Source organism: Parasteatoda tepidariorum, chromosome 7, assembly GCF_043381705.1.
Source record: "Parasteatoda tepidariorum isolate YZ-2023 chromosome 7, CAS_Ptep_4.0, whole genome shotgun sequence".
Lineage (NCBI taxonomy): Eukaryota > Metazoa > Arthropoda > Arachnida > Araneae > Theridiidae > Parasteatoda > Parasteatoda tepidariorum.
The window spans coordinates 15,776,246-15,788,743 of record NC_092210.1 but is presented as its reverse complement, the minus strand read 5'-3'; the positions used below and the strand labels follow the sequence as shown (position 1 = coordinate 15,788,743).

At 31.9% G+C, this 12,498-nt stretch overlaps 1 protein-coding gene across 1 annotated transcript in view; it reads left to right on the top strand.

Annotated features, from left to right (window-relative positions):
• Nucleotides 1–12,498, top strand: part of LOC107444912 (salivary peroxidase/catechol oxidase) — a gene marked incomplete in the record, with an annotated part of 65,228 nt that overhangs the window by 26,355 nt on the left and 26,375 nt on the right. Inside the window, 5 exon segments of the mRNA XM_071183107.1 lie at nucleotides 376–495; nucleotides 5,379–5,510; nucleotides 8,188–8,314; nucleotides 10,116–10,285; nucleotides 11,751–11,921. Of these exon segments, the coding sequence (XP_071039208.1) occupies nucleotides 376–495; nucleotides 5,379–5,510; nucleotides 8,188–8,314; nucleotides 10,116–10,285; nucleotides 11,751–11,921 (720 nt within the window).

Here is a 12,498-nt window from a genome sequence, read left to right as displayed (position 1 = left end):
AATATATATATAAAGGATGATTTTCGATATCGAGAGTGAGTCAAGAAAAGAAGAAAGGAATTAATTAAAAGGTTAAACCTGTTGCAGACGAGTAGAGAGTGAAGTCAAAGGTTAATACTTACAATTTATCTATTTGGTAGAACACTCTTTTCTTTCTTTTCTTTTTTTAAAGACAAAATAAATTCGGAAATTAAATGCCTACTTTAATTTGTGACATGTATTGTGCAATTTAGTGCTTTTATTCGATTGAATTTGATACTCTTCCGAAAATATAGCGTTTGGAAAATTTTTTCATGTTGATCTATAACTTGCTTTTTCTTCCAAAAAAAAAAAGAAAAAAGAGAAAAGAAAGGTACATTTGAAGTATATTTTTAGGTTCACCTTTCAAATTCAACAAAAAGGTTCTAGATGATACTTGGCAAGATAAAAAAGAAAAATATGGCGGCAAAAAAGACGATTATAATTGGAACAAGAGTTGGAATGGACTTAAAACAGGTAGTTATATAACGCGCTATTAAAAAATCCATGTTCATATTTTTTTTTCTTTAATACCATCAGAAGTATTTCATATAACCTTGTTTGAGAATTATATTAACGCAATACATGCGCATCCCCATGTTTTGTTAAAAAAAATAAATAAATTAAGCGTCGGGTTTACGTTCGTGAAGGACATAAGATTTATAACTCTATTATATAAGAAAATGCTGTGGAAATTTCTAGTTTAAATAGTTGTAATTGCTTCGTCTGTTTATGTTATTTTCGTCTCACTTGTTATAACGATGACTCTTATTATATAAGTAAAGAGCAAATTTGGGAACAATAATGATAACAACAGCTAGCTTTGAATTCTATTAACATATATGTTACATGCCTTAAATATTCCCTACTTATGCGTAATCTTAAAAGGTAAATTTATCGAAAAACTATCGGCGTTGTATGAAATTTATTTACATGGATTGGAGGATATTGGAATATTAGTCAGATAAATATTTTATAAATTTACTTTATATTTAAAAGGATTCGTAATGGCTTAGGGCAGTGTTCCCCAACCTTTTTATCACCGCGGACCTGTCATCGTTTGATAATTTAACTGCGTCCCGATGGGGGGGGGGACGTTGATTGTTTATATTTTAGATTATTTTGTATTATTAAATCAATTTAATTGTATTTAAACATGCCTTCAAAATAAAATACTGATATACCAAAAAATAAGTATAAAGTGATTTAACATTTTAACTTACTAGAACGTTAAATCAATGTTAACCCTGAGCTCGTTTCTTCACAATGAGACGGTTCCATCTGGGGGTAATCGGAGACAATGATACATTACAAATATTAAGAAATTTATGTCACTACCTTCGGGGGCCACTTTTTTTAAATTAATAAAATTTTAATGGAACACAGATATTTTTAATTTGGGGTATAAACCCAGGAATTTAAATTCAATTTCAATTATTTGGGCGGCCCGGTACCATTTGATCCACGGACCGGCACCGGGGGTTGGGGAACACTGGTTTAGGGGATAGAGCGTTCGCCTTCCAATGACGTGAACAGGTTCGAATATTAGCGATGGCTGATCGATACGAATTCTGCATCCGGCTTGCACTGACCACCGTGCTAACGTAAAATATCCTCATTAGCAGACAAATAATGAGTCCCCTTGCCGTCAACCAAACAGTAGGAGAGTTTCGTGGTTTTTCTCTCCATGTAACGTAAATGCCGGTTAGTTCCATCAAAAAGGCCTCCACGAAAGAAAATTTCTCCCAATACTTGATCAAGAAGTTCCTTTGTCTTCTGGATTGGGTTCAAAATTACAAGACGGCGGAGTTGAACATTAGTAGTCGTAAACTCAAAAAATTGAGTAGGCTGTTTAACGACGGTTATAAAATAAAATACTTTAAAGAGAGTGCCGTGGTGGCTCAGGGGATAGAGCGCTAGTCTCCTAGCGCTCTATCCCCTGAGCCACCACGCTAGGTAACCCATACCGCTAGGTTCAACCGGGTTCGAATCCCATCAATGTCTGGTCGAGTCGAATTCTGCACCAAGCTCGCACCGACCACAGTGCGGACGTAAAGTATCCTCAGTGGTATGGGTTAGAGTCCTCTTTCAATCAGGCTAACCGTGGGAGGTTTTCTTGGTTTTCCTCTTCATGTAATGCTAATGCGGGTTAGTTCCATCAAAAAGTCCTCAACGAAGGCAAATTTTTCCCAATACCTGATCCAGGAGTTCCCTTGTCTTCTGGATTGGGTTCAAAATTAGAAGGCTATGGTGTTGAACATTAGTAGTCGTAAACCCCAAATTGGGTCCGCTGTTCCAAGACGGTAATAAAATAAAATACGTACACGAATATTTTGAGGGCTTATAAATAAGTTTAAAATTCTTTATTTTATTCTATTTTTTTTATAAAATAATATCTCGTTTACATCTTTGATCATGCAACAAATACCGAATTGGTTTTTCTAAAAATATTTCACTCAGTAAAATATAGCTGCTACAATTTTTTAAGGATAATATCAAGTTACCGTCGTATTTAAGTCTGTTACTTTCTTTAGTAAATACTATTTTAAACAATTTTTTCGCGTTAGATTGGCTCAGTTAACATCATTTAGTTCTAAAATTTTCCTTTTCGGTTTGAAAAAAAAATATTTTTAAGGTATTTATAGAAAAATTTTTCAATAATAAATGGTACTTAAACAGTATTATAAATTTACTCCAAGATTTTTACTGTGAATTTAAATATAAACTTAATTGTTGTCAGAGTTAAGGGTTTATATCTGTATTATACACCCACTATAATGGAATATAATATCCCACTAAAATATATTTGAGTGGGATATATATATCCCACTGAAATATATTTGAGAACTGCCCTAATTTTACTTATAATGAGAGAGTGGAAACCGAGGCAATTTACTCATTTGACTCCAGTCGGTTTTAAATATCGGACATTTAAGTTACAATGAATAAAAATGGGTTAGATAAATGAACTTAAAAAGGGGTAAATTTTTATATTCTATGAAGGAAGGAATGAGTGGGCATTTAAACTTCGTGTCTTAATTCAGAGAGTGAACATTTTATTAAAGCGTCATAAAAAGTTTCATTCTTTAAAAAAATGTCACATTCTTCTTTGACCGAATGAACCATCATTTTCTGTTTACTAGTGTGTGTTCCAAGTGCACACCCCCAAATTGAATTAGGGAGTTTATATAATAGCTATATAAATTAAAGATGAACTCCTCTAATGCTGCGGAAGCGGGCTGTGGTAGCCTGGTTGGTAAGATGTTGGACTCGTGTTCGTGTGAACGGGAGTTTGAATCCCGCTGGCCAAAGATCGAAGTGCATCAAATGGTAACTGGTGCACGTTAAGTCTGTCGGGGTCTCAAAGTCCTCCAAGTTCCCATAACGAATCAATATCTCTGGAGGTACTGAGTCGGAGATTGATCATTCACTGGTTTAGGTCAAAATTACTATTTATGGATGAATGAATGGAGTATGAATGGGTCCGCCCTTTAAAACGAGCTGCGACGTGTGTGTGGCTGAAATCGTTTTCCTGGCTGCAGTTAGCATCCCGCTGAGAAACACTGAGAAACAAAAAACACACGCTCTGCGTTAAATTTGCTTGGTTTCCCAAGCAGGCTTGCCAAGTAGGCAATAGAAACAACAAAATAACACTTTAGCAGAAGCTTATTACAATTACGTGTTCTGAGCTTTTTTTTTGTCAAAAAAAGAGATGGCAGTATAAATTAATGGCCAACTCTCTGAATTTTTACAAACATTTCTTAGAGCGTTTCTTCATTTAATTACCTTTCACTGAAAAAATTTTCGGGATTAAATTACTATATGAAGTAGTAGTATTTTGGGTTAATCTTCCGTAAATGTCCATTTTACGGAAAAAATCCATTTTTACCGTAAAATATTATACTGTAATTTTTTAGGGTAATATTTATTTAATTAGAATTATTCAGCAATTTTACAGCAATTATTACTGTAAAAATTATGGTATATCATATTTTTTGTACCGTAATATGTTTTAGCAAAAACGGATTTTACAGTAATAAGTACCGGTACCCTGAGTACCAGCACTATTAACCGTAATATGATCTGGGATTTTTACAGTGTATGTTGATTAAATGAAGAGTGGATTTGACTCACACTTTAGGAATTTTTCGTAAACTTTTAGAATAGTTCATGAATACATAATGCAATCTCTTCTTTTTTGGACAAAACCCCAGTATCCGTTATTGTAATAAGCTTCCGCAAAGTTAATAAAGTTGATCGTTAATTTATGCGGCTATTATATAGAGCTACGTAATTTGATTTGTGGGTTTTCATGATGGTTACAGCATCAGGTTACAAAGACAAAGGTCATACGTTCGAACCAGGGTGGTACCAAAGAACATTTCTCTTGCAATTCCCATACATGAAATCCAAGTCATCTTCATTATAACAGAGTTCATGCTCGCTTTTTAAAATTAAACCGGTTGCTTATGATAAATTTCCTCTTTAAATCTGGGATCAGATTTGATTAGTCCTCGCAATAACCGAGTTCGAACTGCTTTTCCAATCTAAATAAATACTGTTTAAAATTAGAATGAACTTGTTGAAGAACTTTATTCTCTGTATTACATTTATTTTACAACCGCCGTGGAACAGATAATCCAATATTGAGTTTACGACTACCGATGTTCAGCTCCGTAGCCTCGTGATTTTGAGTCCATTACAGAAGACAAGGAAACTTCTGGATTCGGTATTGGGAGAAATTTGCCTTCATAGAGGCCTTTTTGAGGAAAAAAACTTGCATGTGCGTGACATGGGGAAGAAAACCACGATAATCTCCCACGGTTAGCCTGACGGCAAGAGGACTCAAACCAACACCTCCTAGAAGAAGGAAGGTCTCAGTACGGGTTACCATAAACAAGAAATTTGATCCTTTAGTAGTCCAAACGTAATGACATCTTTCGTATAAACCACTACTGCGCAGTTTATGTTCGTTACGTTGAACTACTAAATTGATCAGCGTTGAGGCCTTCTCTTTTCTAGGAGGTATTGCTCTTACCCATGATCCATTAACCACTCAGGATATTTAATGTCAGCACTGTGGTCAGTGCGAGTCGGGTGCGGAATTCGTATCGACCAGCCAATGGGTTACCTTATTGGGAGTCGAGCACTCTATCACTTGAGCCCCTGTCTAAAAATGCCCAGAATTTATGAGAATATTTTTGCGGAATTCTTCTATTTAAATTCTGTTAGCGTCGAAAGAAAATGAACCACTGATGGTAATAAGAGATCAGTTTATGAGACGAATTTTTAAAAGTGTTCAAATTTTAAATTTCATTCATTGATTTTCATTGAATTTTTTTTAAATGTTTACTTTTTAGGTTCTCCATCTGATGGTGGAACAGAAATCGCAAATAACGGGCCTCTTAAATCGGGATCAAACTTCAAAGAAAACACGAACAATTATAAATATGATAACGTTGATAAAGGTTGGAAAAAAATTGGCCATAGTAGTAAGTATTTTTTTAAAATTGTTTTTATAGCTAAATGTCATATTTCAGAAATTACTTATAGATTAAATTGACACTGCAGTGTAAATAACATGTAAAAAAACTACAAATAACTAATAGAAAAAAATTGGCATATTTAAAAATTTCAAAGTGTTCTTTGGTACTTTTTGGTTAGCCAGGTGCAAGGAAATTACACCATTTCATTTAATTTTTATGGGTTTAAAAATATAAAATTAAAATATAAATGAAGCAAAAAAAAAGTTGGCGTGGGTAGAAATTTTTGGCGACTTTTAGCTTGTTTTTAATCGCCAAAAGCTAAAAGTTGGCGACTTTTAGCTTGCTAGCTATATATATGAAANATGTCAACTTTAAGTAACACAGAAATATAAAAGAACTTACTTAAAAGTTTATAACAATTCAGCATAACTTTTTCAAATTTAATAGAAGATAATTACTTGATTAATCAATTTTTAAAAACATACCCAACAATAAAACCAATACCTTTCTTCCTCAAGTCTGTATACTTGACGTTTACAAAGATTATCAAAAATTGTATATAGTACAATAACTTAGTATTTTCAATGGACAAACTATGATAATTCGTTTCCAGGTAATGAATAATGATATCTGAAAACCTGCAATGTTATCAATGTATCTGTATTTCATAATATTCAAACACATCTGAGATTCATAAGTTGCACAATACATTGAAAAAGAACTTATAGTGAGATTTAAAGGGGAATTTATATATATATATATATAAATATATATTTAAAATGGAATTAAAAAATTTTTTTGTTGTAGTTCATTTACGTTGCACTAGAGCTGCATAATGGGCTATTGGCGACGGTCTGGGAAACATCCCTGAGGATGATCCGAAGACACGCCATCACAATTTTGATCCTCTGCAGAGGGGATGGAACCTCCTCTTCGGTAACCCGACGACTTGCACGCGAAGTCGAGCACTTTACGGTGGAACAGTTGAACGAGGACCAATACCGCACACCCTCGGTCCCTGCGCAGACTGATCCAAGTAGGGAAATAAAATAAATAAATAAGTAAAAAAATAAAAATAAAGGCAGTCTTTCGATGACTACGTCGTCATTCGAACTAACTTTCTAATAAATTATTTTATAACTTCTATAAGTTTGAAACTTTTCTTTATGAACGGTTCCATGCTAATAATTAAAATAGCGCAGAATGTCAAAAACACCACAGTTTTCCGAAAATAAAAAGTATTTTTGATTCTGATTGATTTTTGATTTTGATTAAAAGTATTTTGATGTTTGATATTGAGTTCTCAGTTAAATAATTTGCCGCTTAATAAAAGTTGTAGACCTGGTGCTTCGTAATTGCAGCTTCAATAAATATTTTAAAAACCCTTGTTAAAGGATAGTCATATTAGGAATCACAATTGATATTTAAATGAAGGAAAAGTAAAAAGGCTATCGATATGCCACACATCACTACCGAGGAAAGTGGGACAGAGAAGAGAATAATAAAAGAAAAATAATAAAAGAGAAATAATAAAAGAGAAATAATAAAAGAGAAATAATAAATAAAAGAGAATAATAAAATAAAATTCAAGTTTCTCCAGGTAACCAAACCGATTTTCATATGTTTTTTTCATCGCCCTCGTCTCTCTAGAAATTCAGCAGAATTTGATAGCGTTTTTGTTTTCCCTCCCTCAAAAAATAACTTTAGATTCCAAATGAGCATACTTTGATAACTAGTATAAAAATTTACAACAAGGGCGGTCATGACAGCACACCTTGTTTTTCTTATTGACCTCGATAAACAATAGTTAGTTTTTGATAACAATTTTGATACCCTTGCACTTTATTATTACTTTGTGAGGAACGATGTGTAAGCTTTTGTGATTTCTTTTTTAGGAAGTATTCTTAACTAAGAGTTTTTATTTCATATTTTATACCCGCGTCGTTGAACAGCGGACCCAATCTTTTGGTTTAGGACTACTAATCTTTAACTCCGTAGCCTTGTAATTTTAAACCTAATCCAGAAGACAAGGGAACTCCTGGACCAAGCATAGGGAGAAATTTGCTTTCGTGGAAGGCTTTTTGATGGAACTAACCCGCACTTGATTTACATGGAGAGGAAAACCACGAGACCCTCCCACGGTTAGCCTGACGGCAAGGGGACTTTAACCCATGATCCGTCTACCACTGAGGATATTTCCCGCCAGCACTGTGGTCGGTGCAAACCGGATGCGGAATTCGCATCGACCAGCCATCGCTAGAATTCGAACCCGGTCCACCTTATTAGAAGGCGAACGCTTTATCTCCTGAGCCATCGCGGCTCTTAACTAAGAGTTATGATTAAGTTACCTGATTAAAAACATCAAAAATGTACAAATAGGAAATTAGAGTTGACATGTTTCAAGCACTTCAAAAATAGGCCCCTGTTTTCAAGACTTAACAGCCGTGAATGAGAAGATGCGGAAGTGATTTGAAAAAAAAAATAAAAAACTTAAGTTTGCCAACGAAAAATGAAAAAAATGAAGGTGAGAAACAAAACTAACCCAGTAGCCGAGAGAGAAAAAAAAGATGATAACAGAACAAAGAAAAAACCCCAGTGGTCTAGAGGGGCAGGATAAAGTACATAAGTAAAATACATTGTATAGTACCTTTAAAGGTATTTTAATCCACATTCATTTTTTTAGTTCAGGCACCATCCGTTGGCTGTCCATTCAGACCCACGAATCCTAGTGCAGAAGATATAGCCTTACAGCAAGCTTATATGGAGTGTGCATTTCTTGTGGAAGAGATGATGAAAAACTATGGGAAATGGTTAGGTTACTTTTTACTTTTACGTTATATGTACTTTAAGCTTTAGGTTATAGGCATGAGTTTTTTTTTCCTTCTTTCTTTTGTGTTTTAAAAATTTTTTTAAAAATTTTGATGCTTTTAATTATTGCTGTCACATTTTTTTTGTTGAATTTGAGAAAAATGCTTCACTTTAACAAGCAATTAAATTTTTATTAATTTTATTTGAGCTGCATATTTCCCGGCTAGATATACTTAACTTATATTAATATACTTAAGGAAAGGGTAATTAGCATAATTTGTCATGTATATATTTGAGACAGTTATTGTTATAGTAAGAAAAATTGGCACAGTTGGATCTATATGATGGGTAATGTTAAGAGAAAGATAATTTGGATCTGTATGCTAGTTAAGGTTTAAGGAAAGGAAAATTGGTATATTTGAAGCTGTGTATATTTTTAGACAAGTTAATATTTAGATAAAATTTTTTATAATGTTTTATAGAGTTGAAATTACATTTAAATATGAACTTTGATCAATTAACTAAAATAAATTGAATGTTTCTTCTTCTTTTAATCTAACGTTTCGTTTTATATTTTATCTCGAAAAAAATTCCTCGATCATATTTCGTAGTGAAATCTGAAAAAGTATTTTCCTGAAACACTCTTCCATAATAACATTATAGCAATTTTCGTATTTAGTAGTATTTTTATATTTAGTATCATTATTTACGTTATTCTATTTATTTTTCTATTTTTTTTAAACATTGGTATTTCCCTTTTGTCTAAAGAATGTAAATCAGGGTTAAGTCCTAAATGGTATTCTATTCACATTTCTACCTAAATGTTTTAATCAATTCTATGTAATAAATTATTTAAAAAAAAAAAATAAAAAAACTTTTTCTAAAGGCTTTACAGTTGTAAAGTATTTCGTTAATACTCCCATTGCTTTATTTAAACCTAAGAAGATTATATATATCATTTTCTTCCAAAATTAAACACTTTTATCCTTATTATTTTATTTTTAGCACATATCTTCCTTTCTTGCCAAAGGAATGTAAACCGGAATTAAGTCCTTAATGTTATTCTATTCACATTTCTACCTGAACGTTTTAATGAATGATATTCTACTTAATAAATTATATAAAAAAAAGCGAAAACATTTTCCCTTTTTTTAGAAAAAAATGTCTCCAAAAGCGTTACATTAGTAAAGTATTTCGTCATTGTTCCCATTGCTTTATTTAAATTTAAGAAAAATGCACTATTATTTATTTTAGCATAGATAATTCCTTTCCTCTTAAGAAATGTAAATCGGAATTAAATCTTAAATGTTACTCTATTTACATTTCTATTTAAATATTTTAAGCAATGATATTCTACTTAATTCTATTTAAAAAAAAATTTTTTTTTTTACTTTCCTTTTTTTAACTAAAAATTTCTTCAAAAGCTTTACATATGTAAAGTATTTTGTTAACACATCCATTGCTTTATTTATACATAAGAATTATATTTATAATTTATTTAAAAAATTATACACTTTTATTATTATTATTTTTTAAGTAAAGATCTTCCTTTTTTGCTTAAGGAATGTAAGCTGGAATTAAGTCCTAAATGTTTATTCTACCTAAATGTTTTAATGAATGTTATTCTGCGTAACAAATTATTTAAAAAACAAATTTTTTTCCTTCTTTTTTTTAAAAAAAAACATTTATTCGAAAACTTTGAATTTGTAAAGTATTTCGTTAATATACCCATTATTTTATTTAAATTAAAAAAACTCTATTTGTCATTTGCTTCGAAAATTAAAAACTTTTTTTTTTTTTTAGCATAGATCTTTCCTTTTTGCCTAAGGAATGTAAGCCAGAATTAAGTCCTAAATGTTATTCCACTTACAAATATCGCACTTTTGACGGTTCCTGCAACAATCGTATCCATCCTACCTGGGGAAAGAGCAGGACGCCTTTCGCTCGGATGTTAGCTCCAGTTTATGGCGATGGTAAATGTTTTTAATTATAGTATGTTAGTGATATACTACTCTTTGTAAATGGAATAGGCATGTAAAGGTTACAGGATTACCTCATTTTTTATTCTTTTCCCCTCTCTGTCATGGATACGACAAATCTTGCCTTTTCCCTAAGCCACTACATTTTGAGTTGGAAGTTGATACAAACTGGCAGGGAAAAAAAGCAAAACTTTTCGAAACTATGGTAACGGAAGGGGAAAAGTGTGAAGAGTGGGAAAATTGCGTAACCTTGAGGTGAGGTTACGCGATTCCATTCACAAAGACTGTAATGATATTCTTGATACTACGAATAAGGACATACTGCAAAATACCTGAGTGTCTTAAATTAGAGTGGCGGTTTTGAAAGATTTAAAACTTGAAAAACGGTTCAATTGAAAAGAAAGAAAAATCTTGCAACATATTCATGAAACAGGTTGGAAGTTTTCCTTCTAAAGTTCTTGTTTTTGATTCCAAAATCTTTTTCAGCATATATCTTTGCAATTAGTAAAACTGTTAAACAAAGAGAAAAAATGTACATCACATTTTTCACTTAGCATCACAAAATAATATGCATCACAAAATATATGCATCATATTTTCAAAAACAAGAACTTTTCGTATGAAAAATGAATGCCCTGTTGCATGAATTTTTCCAGAATTCTAAGAATTTATTCAAATCTAAGAATTTATTTTATTTTATTATTATTTTTTTTCTCACTTTAACATTATTTATTGTTATAATTATTCAGAATCGTAAGTCTAATTTAGGATCCCTCTGTATTTTGATTATATGCATTAAAATAATTTCATGCAAAAATATGCTTTTTTAATTATCAATTACTTATTCTTGTTTAAATCTAACAATGGCCAACGGAATTTTTAATTTTAAAATACACAAATCTTTGCCCCATTTTAAGAAATGTAATTTTAAATAATAACATCGGCCTAATAGTTTCTGAGTAAAAAGAATAGGGGCATTTTAAACTTTCTATTTCTCTACTATTCGATCTATTTTGTTCTGAATAAAAGATTAGAAGCATTTCAAACTTTTTATTTCTTTACTATTCGATGTTCTGAGTAAAAACATAGGAGTATTTTAAACTTTTTATTTCTCTACTATTCGATCGATTTTGTTCTGAATAAACATTAGAAGCATTATAAACTTTTTATTTCTTCACTATTCGTGCTCTGAGTAAAAAAAATAGGAGTGTATTTCAAACTTTTTATTTCTCTACTATTCGATGTTCTGAGTAAAAAAAATAGGAGCATTTTAAATATTTTTTTTTACTATTCGATCGATTCTGTTCTGAATGAAAAAATAGGAGCATTTTAAACTTTTTATTTCTCTACCTTTCAATCGATTCTGTTCAATTTCTGCGTAGTTGTAATTTTCTGCTTTGAGATGAAATTGCATTCTATAATAAATATGTAAAATAGAATGGAAAATGTTCTTTTTGTAGGTGTATCAAGTCTAAGAAAAGCAAAAAGTGGCAACGAACTCCCCCTCGCACGATACTTAAGCCAGAAACTATATTCAAAGAAATTGAAACCGGACATAGATGTTTCCATGTTAATCCTCATTTTTGGATTATTTGTTGATCACGATATGATTGAAACAGCTCTACCTTCTGGTAAATAACATAAAATGAATTATTAATAAAGATGTACGAATATTGCTTAGTTAATATTTTTAAAGTAAATTACAATAGTTATGCATATCTATATATTCAGCTTAATTATAACGAAAGGTTATCACTAAAACGTATGCTTATGACATCGATATTCATTGAATGAACTTTGTTTTGTTTTTAGCAAAAATCAAAAATGAATAATGTTTGGTTTATACTAAAAAAATTTTACTTTTGAGAGAAGGGCCAGGATAGGCTCGTTGGTAGGATGTTGGGTACGTATTTCTGAGAACGTAAGTTTGATAGAGTCCCGCGTATTAATTGGTGAATCCCCGTACATTAAATGATGCCTGGTGCATGCACAGTTTGTCGGGGTGACAAAGACCTCCTAGTTCCTATAAGAAACCAACACCTTTGGGGTTACTGAATTGGATCTCTGGTTCCGGTAAAAATTACGATCTGTGGATGAGTGAATGGATGAAGTAGGAATGGGTTCTCCCTGTGAAACTGGCCGTGACGTGTGTGTATCTGACATTTTCAGTGATAGCCATAGAAGGAGCCACTGAAAAACAAGAAACGC